Consider the following 25868-nt stretch of genomic DNA (forward strand, 5'->3'; position numbering starts at 1 on the left):
AGGTCAGTGGCCATGACTCAAATTTTCTCGTCGACCTCTAGCGTAGAGAAACAGATGAGATCCCGATCTGTGTCCTCTTGGCAGAAGAAACAAAGGCTGGCATCGAAGTACCTGTGACTCTGTCTTTTAGAGGGTGGAGTTGGCAATGGAACTTCATCATACTCAGCGGCATTGCGACGTTTTTTCGCGAGTGACAGCATGGTGTTCTTGAACTTCAATTTGCACGTCTTATGCCAGCAAGCACGTTTCCCCCTCAACAGTTCAGTGTCACTTTCTCCGAACCGAAAGGGGACGGGCATGAATCCAATTTGGCGGAATTCATCGACGTTTTTCAGAAGCTCCTGTACGTTTTGATTGACTTGGCAACAGATGGAAGATTTCCAGGACACCTGACCAACTCACTTGTAGCTACCTGACAAATGACACATCATTTCCAGTCAATGCCTGTACAGACATCAATGCCTGCATCAGTGATCTGGAAGAAAAAAAACCTAAATATTAATAAATCATGCCACTGAAAGACAGATCCAGAAAATTATCAGGGCCAATAAAATTAATGAGATGCCAGACCTGGGTCAAGAGAGTTAGGGGATGTACAATTTAGCGTGGGAAATTTACTTTCTCAGTGACTGAAGGGTCAATGAATGTGCATGGCGATCGCCTGATTCGGGCTAAAGAAAGTATTGGTGACTCAGATGCGTGATGGGGGCTTGCCTCTGTCTCGGCGTGCTATTAATGCAAAGTAGGTTATTGGTAAAAACAGCCTGAACAGTATTCTTCAGTCAAGGTCATTGTCACCCGCACTCACTTCTCACCACCACGGGCACTCGGTTTCGGTAGACAGGAAACAAAAATTACCTACTTGCACGCTTCAATCAATACTATGGACAATAATACAAATGGATTTTTCTCATTAGACCCTTTTCAACTGCTGACCCTGTCCAAAATTACGACTGCCACGACTGAATTTCATTGTGATTATTGACATTGTGAAGTGAAGTGAAGTGAAATGAAGTGAGAATTGACGATGAGGCATCAACAACTAACTAACCAAATCAACAGCTTACAAAACATCTCCCTATTTCCTGTTTCATCATATTTAATCATATCAATATAAATATTACCTGGTTGAAAGATTCATTCATCTTTTCCTGGCGTTTCCAGCGAAAAATAGCGAGTGAGAAATTTGAAAATTGCACCAAAATCAACTTGCGTCCGCCATTTTGTTGTACTTTTCCTGTTCCTCCGGGTCATCTGCAGGTGAATAGGAGCACGGAATGGCAGTACCACGCCCAATTCAAGCTCCCATTAATGACTCTCGTCTAATTAGAGTGGAAAGGTAGAATCGAGTGCCTCCGGGGCTAAAACTTTTCCAGGTTTATTATATTAATTTTATACCAAGTTTCATGCTTTCTACCGGAAGTGCACGGTAATATCCTTACAGACCACACTATAACTCTTATACCCACACACGCATTTCGTCCCGTTAACCGACTGGACATGAGGGGGGGTCTGACTGCACGAAGACTAATAAAATAACTGCCTGGGGATCATTGTATGTTTGGTGCCATTGCCTTAGAGGCATGCAGTTCTGTAAAACTGCATGCCTCCAAGGCAATGACACACAACATATAGTGATCCCAAGGCAGTTATTTCAATTGTATGCGTATTAGTTAGGCCTTTCTATATGTCTCATGGGTAAAGGGGAAAGATGTGTTGCATGGTACTCCTTCAGTTAGACTTCTTATATCTCTTTAATCTTCAACCCTTGCAGTTCTTCCACTCCTTTGCTATACCCCTTTCTCTCTCAAAACACACAAGCATGCACGCACGCATGCCAACCAATAGAAGCCAAGTGAGCCGCACAGAGAGTGGTGCGTGTACATTTGCGTGCCAATTTTCCATTCAAAACCGTGCGCCAATTCACTTCAGACCTTCAATCTGCTCACTACAACTACTTCATACGACTACTAAAAATCCCCACAGCAATCCACGCTCACATTTTCCATTACAAACGCGACCAGTACTCACAATCTTGTTACCAGGAATTTCCACCTCTTCCCCACAATGCCACAACGTACTGCTACTGAACTACAAACGCCGCAACGTGCTCCTGCTACTCCACAACTGCTTCAACTGCCACATACTCATCGAACACTTACCACAGCCTCGGAAGACAGGGAGGAGATGTCAGTCGGGTTATTTTGGGGCATAACTCAAAGCACGAACGTGCGCTGGAGCTCATTTAAGGACCTACGGGTGGTGCAGGGATTTTCCTAAAATCTTATGTTTGAATGAAGGCCAGCGCACGTTCACGTCCAGAGAGCACCTTCAAAAACCACAGCCCTATGTATGCCTGGTGTTAGCTTCATGGTTAGGGTGATGGGCTTGGATCCAAGGGTCCTGAGTTCAAATCCCGCTCAGCTGGTCCTGCAACTGGTCCAGACGGCATCAGCCCACGTGTCCTCAAAGCCTGCTCTTCTGCTCTTGCTCACCCTCTCTCTGTTCTATTCACCCTCTCATTTGCCCAAGGTCATCTGCCATCTGCTTGGAAATCTGCTAACATCACTGCCCTGCATAAAAAAGGTGCAAAAACAGATCCCTATAACTACAGACCAATCAGCCTTCTCCCAATCATCAGCAAGGTGATGGAATCCATCATCGCCTCAGATATGAAATCCTTCCTCTTCTCCAATGGCTTGATTTCCAATCATCAATTTGGTTTCAGACCAGGTCACTCTACCCTAGATATGCTGCTTCTGCTCTCCCATCAATGGATGGAGGTCCTCAATGCCAGACAGGAAATCCGAGCCGTATCCCTGGACATATCACGTGCTTTTGACACAGTCTGGCACCCTGCCCTACTCACCAAACTCTCTTCCCATGGTATTCAAGGCCATCTCCACTCATGGCTCGCAGACTTCCTCTCCTGTCGCAGTCAACGTGTGGCCCTAAATGGAGTTCTTTCATCCCCTCTTCCTGTGCAGGCTGGAGTTCCTCAAGGTAGCGTTCTGGGCCCTGTTCTTTTTCTGGTTTTCATCAATGATCTCTCGGACTCTCTGGAAAATCCTCTATTTCTCTTTGCCGACGACTCCACCCTCTGCCGTACCATCTGTCATCCCTCAGACCGGCAAGCAGCAGCTTCTTCACTCACTGCAGATCTGGATAAAATCACAAACTGGTCCAACACGTGGAACATGTCTTTCAATCCAGACAAATCTCACACTCTCACTATGTCTCTTCGAAAGGACCGTTTACAAAACCCCCCATCCACTTTCTCAACAATCCCCTGGAAGAAGTCTTTTCTTTCAAGCTTCTAGGTCTCACTATCTGCCATGACCTTTCCTGGGAAAGTCACATTTCCAACCTCGCCTCAAAAGCCAGTCGCCGACTGGGAATCCTCCGTCGTGCTAAGTCCTTCCTCGGCCCTCTTGAGCTCCTGACCACTTACAAAGCTTTTGTCCGTAGCCTGATGGAGTACTGCTCTCCCCTCTGGGCTGGTGCTCCTGCCTCCCACCTTTCTCGGCTTCACGCTGTCGAAACCAGGGCATTTAAGATCATCGGCATCTCCCGCAATGAAGCTGAGTCTTTGGGCCTCTCACTCAATCACCGCAGGTTGGTCGGTGGTCTTTCTGTCTTCTACCGACTCCTCTCCAGCGTTGCCCCCCTGCTCTCTCTGCGATTTGGCCCCACCACATTTCCACAGGGCGCTCAAGGTCCGCCAACAACCCCCTTCTGGTAAAACTACCAAAATCACGAATCACTGCTCATCTTCACTCTTTCATTCCTCTTTTTTCCCGCCTTTGGAATAAACTTCCTCACTCTATTCTTTCCCATTCTTCCCTCCAGGCTTTCAAAACAGCTGTTCACCACCACCTCTTATCTTCCCCCATCCAAATCCTCGATCTTTTCTACCCCCGATAATCCACCCAAGCCCACTTCCTTCATTTCTCCTGCTTTCCTTCCTGAAAGTCCCTGAAATGTCCATCTTCTCTTCGCCATGTTCCCCATCCCATCCCCATCCCTCTCCCTTCCACAGTTCACCTAATGTGTCTGTTCCCCACTGTTTTGTCCCTTCCACTCCCACCCCTCTTGTCTCATGCCTCCTTGCTGTGAGTTGTGTGTTAGCTCTCATACGAGCCTCGACCAAGGTATACAAAAAAAAAAAAAAAAAAAAAAAGCTGTTGAATTAATACCAGGTGGGGTTAACTCGGCCTGTCATCCTTCCGAGGTTGGAAAAATGAGTGCCAGCATGCTGGTATCCTGTGTCGGAGTGGCAACCCATCCAAGATTGTGCCCAATAGCCAAGGAGACTGCTTAAGCAGCACCGATGCTCTGCACAGAGTATGGTTCGGGTGGTGGGCTTGGGATCCTCGGGTCCTGAGTTCAAATCCTGCTTGGCTGATGAATTAATACCAGGTGGGGTTGACTCAGCCTGTCATCCTTCTGAGGTTGGCAAAATGAATACCAGCTTGCTGGTATTCTGTGTCAGAGAGGTGACCTGTCCAGGATTATGCCCAATAAGCCTTAAGACTGCCAAGGTAGCACCAACTCTCTGCACAGAGGATGGTCCTGATGGATGGAGATTGGATAATTAATTGATACTCTGATGGGTGTAGCATCAACAATTATTAAACATAAAAATCTAATAGGCTCAACTGTTTCTGCTGTGAGAAATGTTGCAGGTGCTATAAAGTAATGAAGAGCATAAATGAAATCCCATAAATTACACAATCAAGGCAATTATGAAAGGTAAAACTCAACTATCTCCACAAGAAATGTAGAAAATAATCAAAATACTTGGATCAGGGTTTCACAATTTCTAGCAGAGGGTAGGAATCCTTTGAGTTCCTCAGTTTTTTTTTTCCTGAAATAAATGCAGTATACATGATGGAAGTGAGAAGCCTGGTGTTGGCATTGTGGTTAGGGTAGTGGCTTCAGAACCAAAAGGTCCTGAGTTCAAGCCCTGTTGGCCGCTTGAATTAATACACCAGGGGGTTGACTCAGCCTGTCATCCTTCCTAGGTCGGCGAAGTGAGTACCAGTGTACTGGGCCCAGTGTATGCCCCGGTTAGAATAGGTGTACCATATCCCTGTGTCGTAAGAGGTGACCAGGGTTGCGTCAGGAAGGGCATCTGGCGTAAAACCTGTGCCAAATCATTATGCGGATCATAACGGATGATCCACTGTGGCGACCCCTAACGGGAGCAGCAGAAAGAAGAAGAAGAAGAAGACATGATGGAAGTGAGTGAGAGTATCTGTGATTTGGATGATGACATTATTATCTCAAAATCCACTAAAAGGAAGACTATATCAAGGTAAATGTGATAACTAGAAGAGATTGGAACACAAATGGGACAAAAAGCTTTGAAAAACATTATCAACAAACTTACTTGAATCTCACAGATAGATAGTTTCTTACTGTGCAAATTTACATTCAACAAGGCTGCTCAAAACATAAATGCCACCCTTGTAAATTATTTCTTCTCGAAAATGTTTGACAGTTCTCGTTTGTATTTTGGAACTCAAGAAGGAGAAGCGGTTGATTATGCCAATGTTACATCTGAAATGATGAAATGTACACCATATTTGGTTGGTGATATAAGGGGAAAGGGAGTTGCTGAATGTTTTATTCCGGATATGGCATCGGAAACAAATACAGACCCCGGTTATAGTCAAAGGAAGGGAATGTATAACGGAGGTAAAAAACGGGCAATAATTTTATAGCAGCAGTTACAATTTAAAGGAATATTTCGGTTTTGTGATTATTTTATTTATTTGTATGCAGCCTGTGGCTGCTGGGTCGCATCATAATCTGGGTGTGTGTCTGTGATGCTGATGCAATCTGGTATAATGCCGAATAAGCTGGTACTCATTTTGCTGACCTCGGAAGGATGACAGGCTGAGTCAACCCACCTGGTGCTAATTCAACAGGGGAGATGGGGGCTTGAACTCAAGACCTTAAGATCTTAAACCAGCCACATTTACCATTAAGCAAACACCAGGCTAAAAGCACAAGAAGAATGGAAAGTATATTATCAAATTGTGGTTCCAAAACTGCAATGAAATATCTTGAGCTTATCACATTAGATACTGTTGGCAGGGCACCTCGGGGTGAATAAAACATGACAAAATTTTCACATTTGGGGGGGGGGGGGCTGGATGTGCGACGCGATGTGGCGAAGTTTTGTAAATCCTGTCATTCATGCCAGATGGTAGGGAAACCAAATCAAAAGATTCCTTTGGCGCCTTTAAAACCCATTTCGGCTTTTGATGAACCCTTCAGTCTGGCTATCATCGATTGTGTAGGTCTCTTGCCAAAGACTAAGACGGGTAATCAATATATGTTGACTATTATGTGTGCATCGATGAGGTTCCCAGAGGCGATAACTGAGAAAACTTGCGACGCCAAACAATGTTGAGGCATTACTTAAGTTCTTTATCCTTACTTGGTCTACCTAAGGTCATACAGTCTGATGAGGGACCAAATTTCATGTCAAACCTTTTCCAACAGGTTTTGCACCAGTTGGAAGTGAAACAGGTTAAGTCAAGTCCTTACCATCCTAAATCACAAGGTGCTTTAGAAAGGTTCCACCAGACTTTAAAAGACATTTTTAGAACTTACTGCTTTGAGTGTGACAATAATTGTGACAATAATTGTTTGCTGTCACTGAGTCAGTTCAGGAATCATTGGGATTCAGTCCTTTGATTTGTTTGAACGCACTGAGTGAGGACCATTGAAGCCTTTGAAGGAACAGTGGCTAAGTGAGAAGTCACAGTTAAATCTGCTGGATTATGTGTCTGATTTCAGAGAGAGTTTGGCAAAGACACATGACAGAATTTAAAAGGATCACAGGACAAAACTAGAGGGGGAGCACTCGGGAGAGTGCAAAACCTCCGCCGCCAATACTGCTGGGTCACTCAAGTGAACCTTATATCTTATTCATTAAATATGATGTCAACAGTGCTGACGGAGTTATAGTTCTTTTCTCCAACATTTTTTTTTGGGGGGAGGGGGGTTGGAAATCACTTAAAACATGAAGAAATGCAAAAAAAAAGAAATCGAAATTTTGTTTAAAAAAAAGTTGCAACAATTTTTTTTGGGGGGGGTTGGAAATCACTTAAAACATGTAGAAATGCAAAAAAAAAAATTTCTCTAACAATTTTTTGGGGGGGAGGTAACAATTTTTTTGGGGGGTTGGAAATCACTTAAAACATGGAGAAATGCAAAAAAAATTTCTCTAACAATTTTTTGGGGGGGAGGTAACAATTTTTTTGGGGGGGGGGTTGGAAATCACTTAAAACATGTAGAAATGCAAAAAAAAAAAAAATTCTCTAACAATTTTTTTGGGAGGGGGGGTTGGAAATCACTTTAAACATGTAGAAATGCAAAAAAAAATTCTTTTTTCTATAACAATTTTTTTGGGGGGGAGGACCAAGTCCAAAATCTAATGGCATGATCCTTGGACCATACCTAACCCCCATCAAGTTTCGTCGAAATCCGTCGAGGAGTTTTTCCGTAATACTGTTCACAAACAAACAAACAAACAGAAAGGGGTGAAAACAGTAACCTCCGATCTTCGATGGCGGAGGTTAATGAAAGCTCGGCATGACAGGCATTCCAAGGACAGGGAATTCAGTCCTGATGACAAGGTTTTGGTGTTGTTTCCAATTTCAGGTCAATCATTACAGGGTGGGTATTGTGGCTCTTACCTCATTGAAAGAAAAGTCAGTAAAACTGACTATTCTGTCCAAACTCCTGGTAGACGCAAGCAGAGATGACTGTGTCACATAAATATGATTTAAAAAAATTTCATGACAGAAAGCAACCAGAAAGTGTAATTTCAGCCTCACCTGCTTTACCTGTAATTGATGCACAGAAGCAAAATGAGATGTGTGATGAAGTGAAGCTTGATCACATTAGGGACAACGCCTGCCCGAGGCTGACCAACACTGAGGTTTTATTACACTTGGATCATAAATTGGGTCATTTAACATCAGAACAGCAAAGGTGGAAACAAAGATGGAAGCAAAGGTGGAAGCAATTGATAGCTTTACAGCACCTAAAGGTAAAAAGGAGCTCATGAGATTTCTGGGTATGGCTGGACGATATCGGAGATTGTGTCAAAAATTTCCTGACATTGTGGTTTCTTTGACTAATTTTATCCATAAAAAAGCAAAATTTTAATGGTACGACAAATGTCAGGCTGCATTTGATAAAATTAGAGCCATACTGAGGAGTTCTCCAGTTCTTACCACACCAAATTTTCAGATAAAACTTCAAATTGTCTGTGGATGCTAGCGATGTGGGGCTCGGGCTGTTCTAATGCAGGAAGATGATACAGGCAATCACCCTGTGTGCTATTACTTGAAAAGGTTTAACAAACACCAGAATAACTATTCGACAATAGAAAAAGAGACCCTTGTTCTTTTGCTAGCTTTGCAACAGCTTGAGCTATACCTGAGTACAACTACTTTTACAGTCATTATTTTCACAGATCACAATCTGTTAACTTTTCTTCACAAAATTATGAATAAAAATCGGTGATTAATGAGTGGAGCATGTCTTTACAAGAATTCACTTTGGAAATTAAACACATCACAAAGGCAAAGATAAACACATAGGCAAAGATAATGTGATTGCAGATGCTCTGTAAACATCTGAATAACTCTGGAATTGTTCTTGTAGTTATTTGGGAAGCATTGAGGATAAGCTGGGGGGGTTTTTTTGTATTTTTGAATGCTACTCAAAGGTGTGAAATTTTTGTTGTATTTAGACTTCATGTAAAGGGAAAGGGTTCTTCCTTTGGTCAAACTTTCTTTTGAGAAGGTGGGGGGGAGGGGGGGTGTTATGGAATAATATACCGTTTTATTAACCTCTGACATCTTCGAAGATGGATGGAGGTTACTGTTTTCACCCCTTTCTGTTTGTTTGTTTGTTTGTTTGTGTGTTTGTTTGTTTGTTTGTTTGTTTGTGAGCAGTATTACGGAAAAACTCCTCTTCGGATTTTGACGAAACTTGGTGGGGGGGTTAGGTATGGTCCAAGGATCATGCCATTAAATTTTGGCCTTCGTCCCCCCCCCCAAAAAAAATTGTTAGAGAATTTTTTTTTTTTGCATTTCTACATGTTTTCAGTGATTTCCAACCCCCCCCCAAAAAAATTGTTACCCCCCCCAAAAAAATAGTCAGAGAAATTTTTCTTTTTTTGCATTTCTACATGTTTTAAGTGATTTCCAACCCCCCCCCAAAAAAAAAAACTTAGAGAAAAAATTTTTTTTTGCAATTTTTTTCAACAAAATTTCGATTTCTTTTTTTTTTGCATACCTACATGTTTTAAGTGATTTCCAACCCCCACACCCCTCCAAAAAAAATGGAGAAAAGAACTATAACTCTGTCAGCACTGTTGACATCATATTTAATGAATAAGATATAAGGTTCACTTGAGTGACCCAGCAGTATTGGCGGCGGAGGTTTTGCACTCTCCCGAGTGCTCCCCCTCTAGTTTGAAATGTGGTAAAAGGAAACTGATATGTGAAAGTTAAAGAAGCAGCTTCTGACCCAAAAACTTGGATGTGGGAGAAAGGGTTTGTCACTGTCAAAGGAATTTGAATATGCTTTGAAGAAAGTGTGTTTTGGCTAATGTGTCCAAATGCCTTGATAACTGTATAGTACTCCCACATGAAAGAGAAATGGACTGGGGGAAAGATCTATTAAGGGACATGCTGAACCGTACCAGGACAAGCTCATCAGCAGACATAATGTAATTCAGATGCCTTGGTGGTGGTCGTATGGCAGCTTAGCTGCCGGGGTAGCTATCATTTCTTGAAGCGCCACCCTAACCAATGAGCCAACACCAGGCTACGCAGATGCCTTGATGCCAGTCCTCTGAGTGACCTTATATGAGAGACATATATGAACACGAAAGGTTGCAGCTTCAGGAGGAGGACATGATGTGTCGCATGAGGAGCAACAGCTGTGCTACACATTCTGTGGCAGACTGAGTACTAAAACCTGACTCAACCAGCAAAGAGGGAATTGAGAGTGCTGCGTGTGAACTAAGACTAGTTCCACACTTCAAAACCCTGACTGAAGAACCATCTGCACCCCTGTGGATGCTGGTCGATCTTATCTGCTGGCCGGTCAGTATTTGACGAATCTACTGTCTTGTTGGTGTCTCTGAGATGACATATTTTCGGTTTTCAGGGTCTTTTGTGACTTTTGGGTCTTCTGGGTCCTTGGTGACTTTTGGCTCTTCAGGGTGTTAAGGGTCTTGGGGAATTAACATTCAAACAGGGCGTGATAAAAAGGCATATAGTCTTCACTGCTTCACCGCCTCACTCACGGCTTCACCGCCTCACCGACCGTGTTTTTAGTTTTATATCTATATACAGTACTGATATAGTTTATAGTTTCCAAAATCTGAGTAAAGGTACCTTATGAGTGTGTAGGTTTGAAGGCTAATTCTTATGCAGCCAATCCAGCATTGATATTACAAAGGTCTTGCAGTCAAATCTACTTGACAAGTTCATTACCTGTGACAAACAAGGCTGCTTTCATATCTGGCAGGGGAGGTAGGAGTGGCGAAAGCAATGTCATGGTCCCAATCTTGTTGCTCATCCACATAAACAACCTCTCCGATGCTCTGGGAAAACCCTCTTTTTGACAGGAAGACAGCAGCTGTCATTCTTTGCTGGCCTGGAATTGATTAGATACTTATGGTCTGACAAATGGAATAGTTATTTTAATCTTGGCAAATCTCAGTCTCACTCTGTTGCTGCAGAAGGATATCCAAACGAACCCATCCATTTCCATGGTCGGTCACAGGAAGAGGTTCACTCTTGAGCTTCCAGTGTTTGAACAATCAGTCATGACCTTTCGTGGGCTGACTATATTGCAAAGCCAGCCTCCAAAGCAAATCCTCTGTCACTCCAAAATCAAAAGAGCATGCAGCTTTCAAGGTCTTTGTCCATTCAATGCTCAATAGAGTATTGCTCTACATCAGTGGTTCCCAAACTTTTTTGTCCATGACCCAAAATTTGAAATCACATTCGCCTCGCAACCCAAATGATACTGGTACCTAGTGTACCTATGATAAAAATTGTCAGAGAAAATGCTTTTGACATGAAACCCCCCCTCAAAAACTGAGATTTTGAGGGGGGGGTTCAAGTTTGGGTCACGACCCTGGGTTTGGGAACCCCTGCTCTACATGATGGGATGGCAACCAAGCATCATGTTTCTCTGATACTCCGGGGATACTAAAACTCTCAACAGAAAGCGCATCTCCTGTGATGAGGCTAAAACACAAGGCCCATTACTCTTATGTCAAAGACTGATAGGTGGCCCACATTTTTTTTATTGTAGCTGTCACTCCTTTGGTACAGCTCCCTTTGCTCTCTTGGTCCTCTGACTCTTCCCAGCTCCTGTGGGATACATAACAGTAGCCATGAACCTCTCAAAAATACTAGCTTCCCACCCACTTCCACTGTTTTGTTCATTTTATTCCCCCGTTTGTGGAAAGGCCTTCCTTCCAGGTCAATTGCACTATTCTCTCTATAAATTCAGATGAACAGTGCACCACTATCTCACATAATTCCCAATCCCCATCCACAATATTTTTTACCCCCATTAGCCTGACCATACTCAACCCTCTCACTTGCTGATTACTGTGTTTCCTCCCCTCTTTCCCTGTTTTTTTTTTTATTTTTTTTTTTTTTTATACCTTGGTCGAGGCTCGTATGAGAGCTAACACACAACTCACAGCAAGGAGGCATGAGACAAGAGGGGCGGGAGTGGAAGGGACAAAACATTGGGGAACAGACACAGGTGAACTGTGGAAGGGAGAGGGATGGGGATGGGACGGGGAACATGGCGAGGGGAAGATGGACATTAAAGGGACTTTCAGGAAGGAAAGCAGGAGAATTGAAGGAAGTGGGCTTGGGTGGATTATCGGGGGTAGAAAAGATCGAGGATTTGGATGGGGGAAGATAAGAGGTGGTGGTGAACAGCTGTTTTGAAAGCCTGAAGGGAAGAATGGGAAAGAATAGAGTGAGGAAGTTTATTCCAAAGGCGGGAAAAAAGAGGAATGAAAGAGTGAAGATGAGCAGTGATTCGTGATTTTGGTAGTTTTACCAGAAGGGGGTTGTTGGCGGACCTTGAGCGCCCTGTGGAAATGTGGTTGGGACAAATCGCAGAGAGAGCAGGGGGGGCAAGGCTGGAGAGGAGTCGGTAGAAGACAGAAAGACCACCGACCAACCTGCGGTGATTGAGTGAGAGGCCCAAAGACTCAGCTTCATTGCGGGAGATGCCAATGATCTTAAAAGCCCTGGTTTCGACAGCGTGAAGTCGAGAAAGGTGGGAGGCAGGAGCACCAGCCCAGAGGGGAGAGCAGTACTCCATCAGGCTACGGACAAAAGCTTTGTAAGTGGTCAGGAGCTCAAGAGGGCCGAGGAAGGACTTTGCACGACGGAGGATTCCCAGTCGGCGACTGGCTTTTGAGGCAAGGTTGGAAATGTGACTTTCCCAGGAAAGGTCATGGCAGATAGTGAGACCCAGAAGCTTGAAAGAAAAGACTTCTTCCAGAGGATTGTTGAGAAAGTGGATGGGGGGGTTTTGTAAACGGTCCTTTCGAAGAGACATAGTGAGAGTGTGAGATTTGTCTGGATTGAAAGACATGTTCCACGTGTTGGACCAGTTTGTGATTTTATCCAGATCTGCAGTGAGCGAAGAAGCTGCTGCTTGCCGGTCTGAGGGATGACAGATGGTACGGCAGAGGGTTGAGTCATCGGCAAAGAGAAATAGAGGATTTTCCAGAGAGTCCGAGAGATCATTGATGAAAACCAGAAAAAGAACAGGGCCCAGAACGCTACCTTGAGGAACTCCAGCCTGCACAGGAAGAGGGGATGAAAGAACTGTTTGCGTGTGAAAGAACTGTTTGTACATTTCCTTGTTTGTATCCAACTTTGGCTTCACTGTCAATCTAATACTACTACAACTAGTACAACTACCACGGCCCTGACTGTCCAATTATTCCTACCATCTCATGTGATTGCCTTGGTAAGGTTTTTGGCCAAAATCATTCACGATGAGGCGAGCCGGTCTGAAATTGGAATACAGTAGAGCCAGTTCAAATAGGAAATTTGGACAGGGCATCAGCAATAACTCGCCGACACTTCACAAAAGATACGGTGATATATTTTTACATCCACGTGCCGAAGCCAGCAGGTGCGACATCCAGCGTAACATCAATCTGAGGAATGGCACACTATGATGTGGTGCCGTGCATGTGAAGCACCGATCTGACCATTTGTAGTCAGGTGGGGAATCAAACCCATAAACATGGCTCCAAGGTAACTGTGCGATCTGTGCACCATCCTATCAGACTACCCACTCTTTGAAATTCTATCCACTGTCTCCCCACTCTTCCATCAGATTTGAATCCAGAAAAAGCAAATCGAATTATATAATTTTCACAAATATGACTGAGGCACAATAAAAGCATGAAATCATATTAAATCATATTGAGCAATGCCACCAACGGAGCAGCTAATTAAATGCCACAAGTTTTATTCCAAATTAAACTTTTAAAATATCATACAAACATGCAAGTCAGGTTTTTGATGAAGCCTTTTTTTGGAAACAAAAGTCATTTCTAAAAGCATGTACATTGGTTATAATGTCTTGAGAAGGGTGTTCATAGAAGGAATAAAGCCTTCCCGAAAGAAAAAGCACAATTTTTATTTGAGATTTCACTCAAAGATCATGAGACGTTTTTCACATTTAAAAATTCATTCATTTTAGAGTTTCCTTCTCTTTTGGAGTGGGGAGGGGAAGGGGGTGTTTCTGGACATGTGTTTGATTGGGGGACCTGAGGGAAAAATTAAAACCCATGCTATCTACCTGGCAAAGGCCTGCCTGCATGCATACCCCAACCCAGAAATGCATTCCTCCAACGTGCTCGCATGCAGGCACGCACAAACTCCACCACGTCCGACCTCAGTGTGTGCTATCTACGTACCTCTTAGATTTCAGCCACTGCCGATAATTAACATTTCAGAAACTATTAGTGTATTTCTATTCATATTTTGTCATGAAAGCAGATCGCACAAAACAGCAAAAAGAAAACTGCGTTCGTAATTGACAGGAAAAAAAAGGACCCCTGTCAACTCCATCGTCATGGGTTGTATAAACAGGCTAGAGAGCACGCGTTACACCAAATGAAGGTCCACTTTCTGCACATTCCTTCATCCTTTCTTCACTAAATATAATTATCCGAACAGTAGGAAAATTTCAGCTAAATGTTAATGTTTATTCCGTTTTTAAAATTTTTTTAAAGCAATTACACAGATTTCTATTTCCATCAGCGAAGCGACGAGTCTTACTTCTGGTGTTTTTCAAACGAACAACCAAGCAGCTTGGTGAGTGCTTGCCAAGTGGCTTAAGCACTCATGCTAGCACTCCAATTGGAACGCCTGGCTTGTCAAGCGATTACCCATTGCCGTGGGTCATATAAACCCGTATCCGGAAACACCCAAGCAATGTCCGAGTTAGACAAATAAACACTTTTTTAACAGTCAGAACTGCTGCTAAGTTGAAATCTGGAGCTTAATTTTGTAATTGTCTTAGTTTAAAAGATTCTCAAGGTCATGGCATGTGTGAAAATGAAATAAAGCCACGAATGCTGGTGCCTCCGGGCGTTTATAAGTATTGAAGTTTATCCAGCGATTTGTAGCTATGATGAACAGGCATTCTATAATATGAATGAGGAATGTGAAATAAAAAATTGATCGTTAAGAAATCGTTACAGCCTGTTCCAAGTCGAGGCATGATTGACCAGGCCAAAAACATGGGGGCCTCAGATCCAGGTGAGGTGACCCAGGATCGCCTTAAGACCCCAGAGAGCGAGGATTGCCTGCTAAAGGATGTAATTAAATAAGGCCATTAATTATCTTCAAAATGGGTGTTTAAATTAACCCAAACACCCAATTTTCACTCTTGCATTTCTTGGAGTTCCCTGAGCATGCATGCAAAGTTTCAGGTTGCTGGGTTTCATGGTTTCGGAGTTATGGAGGACACATATACATACACACACACACACACACACACACACACACACACACACACACACACACACACACACACACACACATTTATTACCTCCACCACGGAAGGTGAAGGAGGTTATGTTTTCATCCCCTGTCTGTTACTTGCAAAATCAAAGATTTTTCAAGTGTATTGGTTAGTCGATTTTTGTTATTCTATCTGTTTGTTTGCCACCTACAGGTCAAATTTTAAACCAATCATCATGAAACTTCACCACATGGTCGAGTTTGGCTTAAGGAAGAAGCTTATTGTTTTTGAGGTCAAAAGGTCAACAGAGGCCAAAGCTCAACAACGAAGGTGGTATTTCTAAAATCTTCAATTTTCATCCGATTGACTTGAAATTTGAAGAGTATTTATATTTCAGATCACTGAATTCAACGAGCCAATTCTTTTTGAGATCAACATGGACCAAAAGGTCAACACAGGCCGAATTTCAAAAATTGTCAATTTTCATCCGATTGACTAGAAATTTGAAGAGGAGTTGCATATTTGGTCATTGAATTCAACCACCTATTATTATTTTTCAGGTGAAATTTGTTTTATGGATTTTGCAAGTGTCATGTTCTCCATGACGTCTTCTTGTTTGTTTGTCTGCTTGTTTGTTTGTCTGTTCGTGTGTAGTATGTCTCAAAAAGTTGTAGACGGATCCGGATGAAATTTGGTGGGCAGGTGGGGCATGTGACAAAGACGAATTCATTCGATTTTGGTGAAGACCAGAATCTGGATCTGGATATGAAAATTTTTTAATTTTAAAAGTGATTCTTCACCATTGAGAGATTGGGCCAAAAACGATATAGTACTGTATAGCATGCTATTTCAATAATGTATTGGTCCCGATATGTTCTCGTGGATCAGCCATGACGTGACGGAGGTATGCGCTCTACCGAGTGCCCTTCTCGTTGGTGTGTGTGTGTGTGTGTGTGTGTGTGTGTGTGTGTGTGTGTGTGTGTGTGTGTGTGTGTGTGTGTGTGTGTGTGTGTGTTTGTGTGCATGCGTGTGCATATAGTTACCTCCGCCACTGAAGGTGAAGGAGGTTATGTTTTCACCCCTTTCTGTCTGTCAGTTTGTGTGCAGAATATCTTTAAAAGTTATGGACGGATTCGGATGAAATTTTGTGGGCAGGTTGGGTGTGTGACAAGGACGAACTGATTAGATTTTGGGTAAGATCCGGATCCGACTACAAGAATTTTTAAAGTGATTCTTCACCATTGAGAGAAAAGGCCGAAAACAATATCCAGTACGATATCACAAAGTTGTGGACGGATTCGGACAAAACTTGGTGCACATGTTGGGTGTGTGAGTAGGAATAATTGATTTGATTTTAGTGATGATCCAAATCCTGATCTGGATACGAGAATTATTTAATTTTATAAGTGATTCTTCACCATTGAGAGACATGGCCAAAAACGATACATGGCATGATATTTCAAAAATGTATTGGGCTCGATATGTTCTCGTGGATCAGGTATAGTGGGGCAGAGGTATGTGCTCTATCGAGTGCCCTTCTAGTTTGGCATGCAGTGAAAGAAAGCTTTTATTTATGGGACAATCTTATATATAATCTGTGCCAGTCTGTCTTGCCCATCCATTTGGGGAGGGGCTTCTCAGTTCAGGGTGGGACTTCCCCATTCAGTGAGGGGCTTCAAAATCAAATCGCTGCCATTTTGTTCACTCTGTACATCTTCTTTTGTAAGGCTCACACTTTCTTACACTCTCACACGGCTTATCTTAACTCTAATTCAATATCTGATTATTTTTTTTTGTAGTCGCGAAGATGGTGTAAGTTTCGGATGTTCAGGTGACTGGTTTGGAATCTTCGGATCCTGACTTCAAGCCCTGTTGGCAGATGAATTAACACCAGGTGGGGTTGACTCAGCCTGTCATCTTTCCGAGGTTGGTGAAATGAGTACCAGTGCACTGTTATAGGGGCACAGTATCAGTGGCATAATCGCTCCCCAACAAAATAGCTACCTGGCAGCTAAGTTGCCATACGTAAGAAGTTACAGATGCAAAAAACAGGAAGAAAATTAGCGTTTTAGACAAAAATGCATATTTGTGACCCTCCAGTACAAAACCAGTCGGAAGTTGCAAAAATTCAATATTGAGTTACTGGGTTTATTTGACAGCCCATAAAATAAGCTTCACAACGGTGTATCATACATGGTGGTCTGTCACAAATTGACCGAGATATCTTACAATGAAGTTTTACAACACACGTTTTTATTGGGAAAATCGAAATAACCGGATATTAGCTTCTGAAGTTTGAGAAACTATTGCTAGTATACGTTGCTAAGGACTTTGTTTCTCAAACTCCAGAAGCTAATATCCGGTTATTTCGATTTTCCCAATAACGTGTGTTGTAAATGGACTGCACTTCGTGCCAGACTTGTCCCCTCTTTGCCTGACTTTGCCTGACAAATGAAAACAGCCTGACTTGTCCCCTCCCATACCTAACGATGAGCTCTTCTACTCTGTTCACCACACACATTCTCTGTGGATGTACAATATCTGTAGTCATGCTGATGCATGTGTCCCCTGTCCTCCGATACTCATCTGTTCAGCCATCGGTTAGTCGACCCTCTGTCATGGTTCTTCCATGAGCCTTGAACTTCGTACAAAAGATCAAAGTATTTTTTACACATTACACTACTCTGCATTGTTCGAACTGTGAATGATTTCCGAAAGACTTCATTTAATGTTTTTCTTTTCTCCCAAATCACACACTTATACATCTTTTGGAAGTGGGGGGGGGGTATGTTATGTGTTGCTTTGATGGAAAAGGTGCATGAAAATTTTCTTGTTCTTTGAACCCGTATCCCAGACTTGTCAAGTTTCTCCTGGGATGAAATATCACACATTTTTCCACCGTTGGCATCTTTCATGACCTTCCTCAAAAGCGTGAATTTTCTGATGCTTCTTTAAATTATGAGAGGATAGGAAGGCTTTTTCACAAAGATAACATTTGAATGGTCTCTTGCAGGTGTGTGTTAATTTATGTTTTTTTAAAAGGCTAGGAAAGAAGAAGGCTTTTTCACAAACAGAACATTTGAATAGTCTCTCACCTGTGTGAGTTACTTGATGTTGCTTCAACTTATAAGCTAACACAAAGGCTTTCTCACAAACAGAACATTTGAATGGCTTCTCACCTGTGTGAGTTACTTGATGGTGCTTCAACTTATAAGCTAACACAAAAGCTTTTTCACAAAGAGAACATTTGAATGGCCTCTCACCGGTATGAACCGATTTCTCATGTGTTTTGAGAGCAAAAGATCTCTTGAAGCCTTTTTCACAAACAGCGCACCAAAATAATCTCTCACTTGTGTGAGTGGTCTCGTGTTTCTTTAAAAATGATAAAGCCTTGAAGGCTTTTTCACAAAAAGGACATTTATATGGATTTTCCCCCTTGTGGATTCTCGTATGCATGTTCAGAGAACTTGCCGTCCTGAAGGTGATTTCACAAAGATCACATTTGTATGGTTTTTCACCGGTGTGAATTATCTCGTGTATCTCCCGACTTGAGGACAGGTTTTCACCATTTTCCATTGATCTCTCTGCAATGATAATAAACAGAAACAAGGAGTCAATCAAAGGTCGATGTGAAAAAGGTACACAATTCTCCGATTCATTCGATGAACTCAACTACATTACTTCCTGGAACATTGTCATTGTACTCAATGTAGTAAAGTCAACTGTTCTTTGTGTAGCAAAGTCAGTGGATGGAAATCCAATTCACAGTTTGACATCAAATGCATTTCCAGAAGGAGTGATGCAGCTAAACCTCACATCGCTGAGAATTTTGCTCATTGACAAACTCATTTTGGAGGGGTTGATTGTGAAGGTTTGTTGGGATGTAAGTTACAGCAAGTTATTCATCTTCTCACCTGTGGAGATTGTGGCTTGCAATATGTAGGTAAAACTTCACAATATTTCCATCAGCATTTGAATGGGCATAGGACAAGTGTGTCTTCTTGTGTTAAGATGTATTTATATAATCATTTTAATGAGGGAGGGTATGATTTTAGTCATTGTTCAATTCAAATTATAGACTCAGTTAATGTTGAGGATTGTAGTGCTGAGCAAGGATGCAAAGATTATTTTTGGATTCGGACCCTATGTGAGATTTATCCTTTGGGCCTTAATGATAGAGTACAAGGTACGGGGTTGTTTTCTCAAAGTAAGGTTTGTGGTAATGAGTATTTTGCTAATCCAATTGGAAGGGCACCTATAGGTCATGGATGTTGCAGTAAGAGGAGTACAGCTCCAAAAGTGGCAATTTCAGATATTAATAGACTTTAATGTTTTTATGATGGGAAACTTTTTCATGACTATTATGTTCCTTTGAGGTCATGTTCCATGCATTTCTTAGCTAGTATTCCATGGAGCTTAGCAAATGCACATGGACATGTTTTCATGTCTTTATAACTGCTGGCAGTGATGACCAGGTACCAACATGTCCCGCTTTGATGCAACCCCACCTTGATTGGACACTTGACCCTGACCCATGACGTTTATTATTATTCAATTGAATTCAGAATGAGATTAAAGTAAATTGAATTAAAATAAAATGGAAGACTAAATTAGTACAGTCCTGCATTGGAGTAATCAGAAGGAACCCAAACAAGCAAAGATGAAGTCATCGGGAGGAACCTGGATAGGATTCACATTTCAGCTGCTATGTCTCCACCCTCAAACCCATCCAGGCGCAGCCAAGTGAGCCTTAAACAAAAACAAAAAATCAAAAAGAACCCAGGTTGAAAAAATTAAATAATTGTGGCTGCTAGAGCATGTATCGAATCAGGTTGAAATTTAAAACATATATATTCCCCATCAGTACTACATCATAATTGTGAAGTTTCACGTCGAATGATGAAACGGTTCAAGAGAAAGAATTTTCAAAGATTTTCGCTCAATCCAATATGGTGTCAGACCATGTAACTTATGAATGAATTATTCATGAATACCCTGGTATCCCCAAGGCTTGGGGAATATTTGTGTGAAATTTTCCCTCGATCTGTCTTGCCATTCTGGAGAAGAAGATTTTTTATAGGTTTTAGGGTAAATCCAACATGGCTGTCAAACTATGTGACCTATCACATCATATGTGCGACCGGTTTGTTCCTCATGGATAGGCGGTCATATGTGTAAAGCTTTGCCTCAATCTGTTCAGCCATTTCAGAGAAGAAGATTTTTGAAGGTTTTTTTTTTAAGACTATGGCTGCCAAAACAGGTGACCAATGATGTCATCAATTTTTTTGTTCTGTGGACCAATTTATCCCGAGATGACCCTCAAACATTTTCATGCCGATCAGATGTAGCATTCTACATATGCAATTATGACGTCATAACGAAGGCACCTATGACATCACCCCCCCCCCCAAAAAAAATCACTTATTCCACATGAGGAGTACTTGCCATGTGCCAAGTTTCAATTTTTTCCTTGGTGCGGTTTCAGAGATCCAAAGTTTTTCCATTTTCCAACACGGCTGCCACACACACACCACGTGACCTATGATGTCATAATTTTCATGAAAAATTCCACATGCGTAGTTGCTCCTATGGGGAAAATTTTGTCTCAATCCAACAAGCAGTTGGGAGAAAAAAAAAGGAAAGTTCTGTGTGTACGAACAAACAAACAAACAAACAAGAAAGACGTCATGCATACGATACTTGCGAAATACAAAAAACAAATTTGACCTCAAAAATAATTGGCTCGATGAATTCAGTGACCTCAAATAGAAATCCTCTTCAAATTTCAAGTCAATCGGATGAAAATTGAAGATTTTAGAAACATCACCTTAGTGCTTAGCTGTTGACCTTTTGACCTTTTCACCTCAAAAACAATATAATAGGCTTCTTCACTATGACAAACTCGACCATGTGGTGAAGTTTTGCGAAGATCGGTTTAACATTGTGATCTGTCGGCGACAAACTGACAGATACAACAACAAAATCGACGAACAAACAGACTTGAAAAATGTTCGATTTTGCAAGTAACAAACAGACAGAGAGAGACAACATAACCTCCATCCATCTTCGGTAACAAAAGGAATGAGTTATCTATCTATAATTCCAGCAATCTCTGCGTGTCTGTCTGTATGTGTGTCTGCGACCGCCGTTTCTCGACAACCCCTGGTCCGATCAAATTTAAACTTGCCAGGAATATTGCCGGGGACCTGAGGATGTGCCTTTTCAAGGTTTGATATTAATCGGACAAGTGGTTCCCAAGTTACGGCCATTTATCTGTCAACCAATGACTGGACATTCAGAGTTTCATTCATCGCTCACCTTCTGCTGAGAGGGAATCTTCACCCGGCTCTTCCTTCACACGAGTGACGTCCAACATCGGAGGGACGTTACCATGGAAACCTCCGGGGCTCACTCGACCCGTTTTATCTGTGGAGAAATGGACGGACGTCGGGGCCGTGGAGGGTTTAAAATACCGAGAACATCTTGAGGTAATTTATACAGTTTTATCGTTTATAAAATAATAAATTGAAAAGTTAATTTAAATCCTGTGAATAAATGGTTAAACGTCGTGCTGGACTCACCTTGTGAAGAACAATTCTCCCCAAGTTCAAGTTTCACCTTCAGCTCCTCATTTAAATCTATAACAACATCAATGGAGTCAGAAACCAAACTCACCACAACCCGTCAGGTCATTCCCATCATCCAGCATCGTTATCTTCAACTTGTACATTGTTATTATAGATCGTTACCTTGTGAGGGAAAAACACCTGTAGGTTCAGGTTCCACCTTCACCACCACTATCGGATCTGTGGAGAAACAAAACCCGTTTTAAACAAAGATCACACTCGGAGATTTTACTTTAAAACAAACTCGTGTTAAACTCTTCCTTTATTTACTCTCCGAGATATTCATCAACGTGGTTTGTCCATCATGAGAGAACCCCGTACCGGGTTCCTGGTCCGTCCCGTTCCCTCCATCACGAAGGTTCTGAACGTCCAGGATCCTGAACCCGCAGATCCCAGCAGCTCCTCCCGGACCCCCTCTGGTCCCTCCATTAGAGCCCGACTTGGAGTCCGAGGATCTGGGATCGTGAGCGCAGCTCGGGGGGTCTCGGTCCGTGACCATCAATCAACACGGAGTTACAACAGTTTCTTAACGCTCGTCTGTTCGTAACTACAAAAACAAAGGAAATCGTTTCCGTGGATCGTAAAATAAATTCCAGAAACTAATGGTACTGTAAGTTCTCACATTTCCAAAAAGCAGTACATTCACTAAAAGTTACCCTCCTGTAATCCTATCCAAACAGGTCTTGTTTCACTTTCACGAGACTTGCTAAACAGGCATTGAAAAGGAAGGGGGAAGATTTACAAGCTCAGTTCAACCATACACCGACAATGAAGCTCATTTACTCTGATGCGAATAGCAAAGTACACAAAAGGAAAACAAGAGCCCAAGTGAGTACAATATACGCCCGAACAAGAAGGTATATACAGAATTGTGCTACTACATGGAAAACAGCATCCTGGTTGCCATGGCAACCACTTTAGATGACGAACGTATGTCATGACACACCGTCTCCACAGTCTGTACCTATGTACCAAATATGAAACGTGAAAGTTCAAAACTTTGTGAGTTAGAGTGCGGACAGGAACGGACGGACGGATGGACGACCGGTATCATATAATACGCCCCGATATACTGTATATATCGGGCGTATAAAAAAAATGAAAGAGTTCAATGGATAATGAAATGACACCAACAACAACAATAACTAACTAACTAACGTAAACACCATCCCAGCAGATTCCTTATAGGTGTTTATATATGACTAGCGGTGGTATCCTGCGTTTTCCGGGATAAGTTTCCCATTATTTCCCCAGTTTTAATATATTATAGTTTCAGACAAAATGTTTTTTTTGAGGAGATTGTCTTTCTTGCAATGTTTCTGTTGCTCTGGCCGTTGCATGTCGTTCACAGTCAGCTTCAAGGAATGATTATCTTTCTTGTGAGCTTTCCTGCTTCCAGGCTTTTGTGTGTTTTTTTTCTGGCAGCTGATGTAGATCTGCCCAAACTTGCCTGCTTCTTTGGTGGCATGGTAAAGTTGTTGGGATTTTCGAAAACTGTAAAACACTGCCACATTAACTCCCTGTAACAACCATTACACACATGACAGACCTGATGTGGCAGAAGATGATGGGACCGATTTTCGGGAAAAATGCACCAAAATCTGGAATTGCGCCAAATCGAACTGCAGGTACAGTCACTCGCAGTGTTGTTGCAGATCCCGTGCAATGTGCACTAAGCACTCCTTTCTTGGTAACTCTCGGTTAAATGGTTTTCTTGGTAGCTCTGTGTCAATGGTTTTGCACGAGCATCAAGGACAGACAGACAAACCAACAGACAGGATGACCGACTCTGTGTTCCCATTCTTCATCCCATCAGAGGTTCCTGTACCAAATTTGGTAGCTCGAGGTCAAATGGTTTGCGCTTTCATAAAGGACAGACAAACAGACAATCCAACATATATATATATATATATATATATATATATATATATATATATATATATATATATATATATATATATATATATATATATATATATATATATATATATATATATATATATATATATATATATATATATATATATATATATATATATATATATATATATATATATATATATATATATATATATATATATATATATATATATATATATATATATATATATATATATATATATATATATATATATATATATATATATATATATATATATATATATATATATATATATATATATATATATATATATATATATATATATATATATATATATATATATATATATATATATATATATATATATATATATATATATATATATATATATATATATATATATATATATATATATATATATATATATATATATATATATATATATATATATATATATATATATATATATATATATATATATATATATATATATATATATATATATATATATATATATATATATGTATATATATATATATATGTATGTATACATATATATATATATGTATATATGTATGTATATATATATTTATATATATGTATATATGTATATATATATATGTGTATATATATATATGTATATATATATATATATATATATATATATATATGTATATCTTCTTCTTCCTCTTTCGGCTTGCTCCCGTTAGGGGTCGCCACAGCAGACCAACCGTCTCCATTTCGCTCTATCCTCCACATCTTCCATTGACACTCCAACCACCCGCATGTCCGCCCTCACCGCATCCATGAACCTCTTCTTTGGCCTTCCTCTTCTCCTCCTGCCTGGCGGCTCCATCTTCAACATCCTTCTCCCGATATACTCCGTTTCCCTCCTGTGCACATGTCCAAACCATCTCAATCTCGCCTCTCTCACTTTGTCTCCAAACCGTCCTACCTGCGCTGTCCCTCTAATATACTCATTTCTTATCCTGTCCATCCTCGTCACTCCCAACGAGAATCGCAGCATCTTTAACTCTGCCACCTCCAGCTCTGCTTCGTGTCTTTTGGTAGCGCCACCGCCTCCAAACCATACAACATAGCTGGTCTCACTACCGTCTTGTATACTTTCCCCTTCACTCTTGCAGCTACCCTTCTGTCACAAATCACTCCTGCAACTCTTCTCCACCCACTCCATCCTGCCTGCACTCTCTTTTTCACTTCTCTCCCACACTCTCCGTTACTTTGGACAGTTGATCCCAAGTATTTAAACCAATCCACCTTCCCCACCTCAACTCCTTGCAACTGCACCATACGACCACCCTCCCTCTCATTTACGCACATGTACTCCGTCTTACTCCTACTGACTAACATTCCCCTTCTCTCCAGTGCATACCTCCACCTCTCAAGGCTCGATTCAGCCTGCTCCCTACTCTCCCTACAGATCATGATGTCATCCGCGAACATCATAGTCCATGGAGACTCCAGTCTGATCTCGTCCGTCAACCTGTCCATCACCATTGCAAACAGGAAAGGGCTCAGAGTCGATCCTTGGTGCAATCCCACTTTAACCTTAAACCGGTCCGTCATTCCTACCGCACACCTCACCGCTGTCACACTGTCCTCATACATATCCTGCACGATCCTCACATACTTCTCCAACACTCCCGACTTCCTCATACAATACCATAACTCCTGTCTTGGCACCCTATCATAAGCTTTCTCTAAATCCACAAACACACAATGTAACTCTTTCTGGCCTTCCCTATACTTCTCCATCAACATTCTCAAAGCAAACATCGCATCAGTGGTGCTCTTTCCTGGCATAAACCCATATTGCTGCTCACAGATCGTCACCTCTCCTCTCAACCTAGCTTCCACTACTCTTTCCCACAACTTCATGGTGTGGCTTAACAACTTTATCCCTCTGTAATTTCCACAGCTCTGCACATCACCCTTATTCTTGAAAATTGGAACCAGTACACTTAATCTCAACTCCTCCGGCATCCTCTCACTTTGCAAGACTTTATTAAACAACCTGGTTAACAACCCCACTGCCATCTCTCCTAAGCACTTCCATGCCTCCACTGGTATACCATCTGGGCCAACCGCCTTTCCACTTTTCATCTTCTTCATAGCAGTCCTCACTTCATCCTTACTGATCCACCCCACTTCCAGATTCACTATCTCCACCTCTTCCAACCTTCTCTCTCTCATTTTCTTCATTCATCAGCTCCTCAAAGTACTCCATCCACCTTCTCAACACACTCACTTCGCTCGTCAGCACATTCCCATTT

At 41.7% G+C, this 25868-nt stretch overlaps 1 protein-coding gene across 1 annotated transcript in view; it reads right to left on the reverse strand.

The window, feature by feature from the left end:
• Positions 1-22710, reverse strand: part of LOC147009949 (uncharacterized) — a 48369-nt gene extending 25659 nt beyond the window's left edge. The window contains exons 1-5 of the mRNA XM_085861216.1: positions 22014-22710; positions 21816-21872; positions 21648-21704; positions 21385-21492; positions 17956-18650 (exon numbers count right to left, since the gene is read on the reverse strand). Of these exons, the coding sequence (XP_085717342.1) occupies positions 17956-18650; positions 21385-21492; positions 21648-21704; positions 21816-21872; positions 22014-22191 (1095 nt within the window). The 5' untranslated portion in view covers positions 22192-22710. The remainder of the gene's footprint in view (positions 1-17955; positions 18651-21384; positions 21493-21647; positions 21705-21815; positions 21873-22013) is intronic.
• Positions 22711-25868: the final 3158 nt, after the last annotated feature.

Source organism: Eptatretus burgeri, chromosome 17 (assembly GCF_056783735.1).
Source record: "Eptatretus burgeri isolate ZD-2024b chromosome 17, Ebu_testis_v1, whole genome shotgun sequence".
NCBI lineage: Eukaryota > Metazoa > Chordata > Myxini > Myxiniformes > Myxinidae > Eptatretus > Eptatretus burgeri.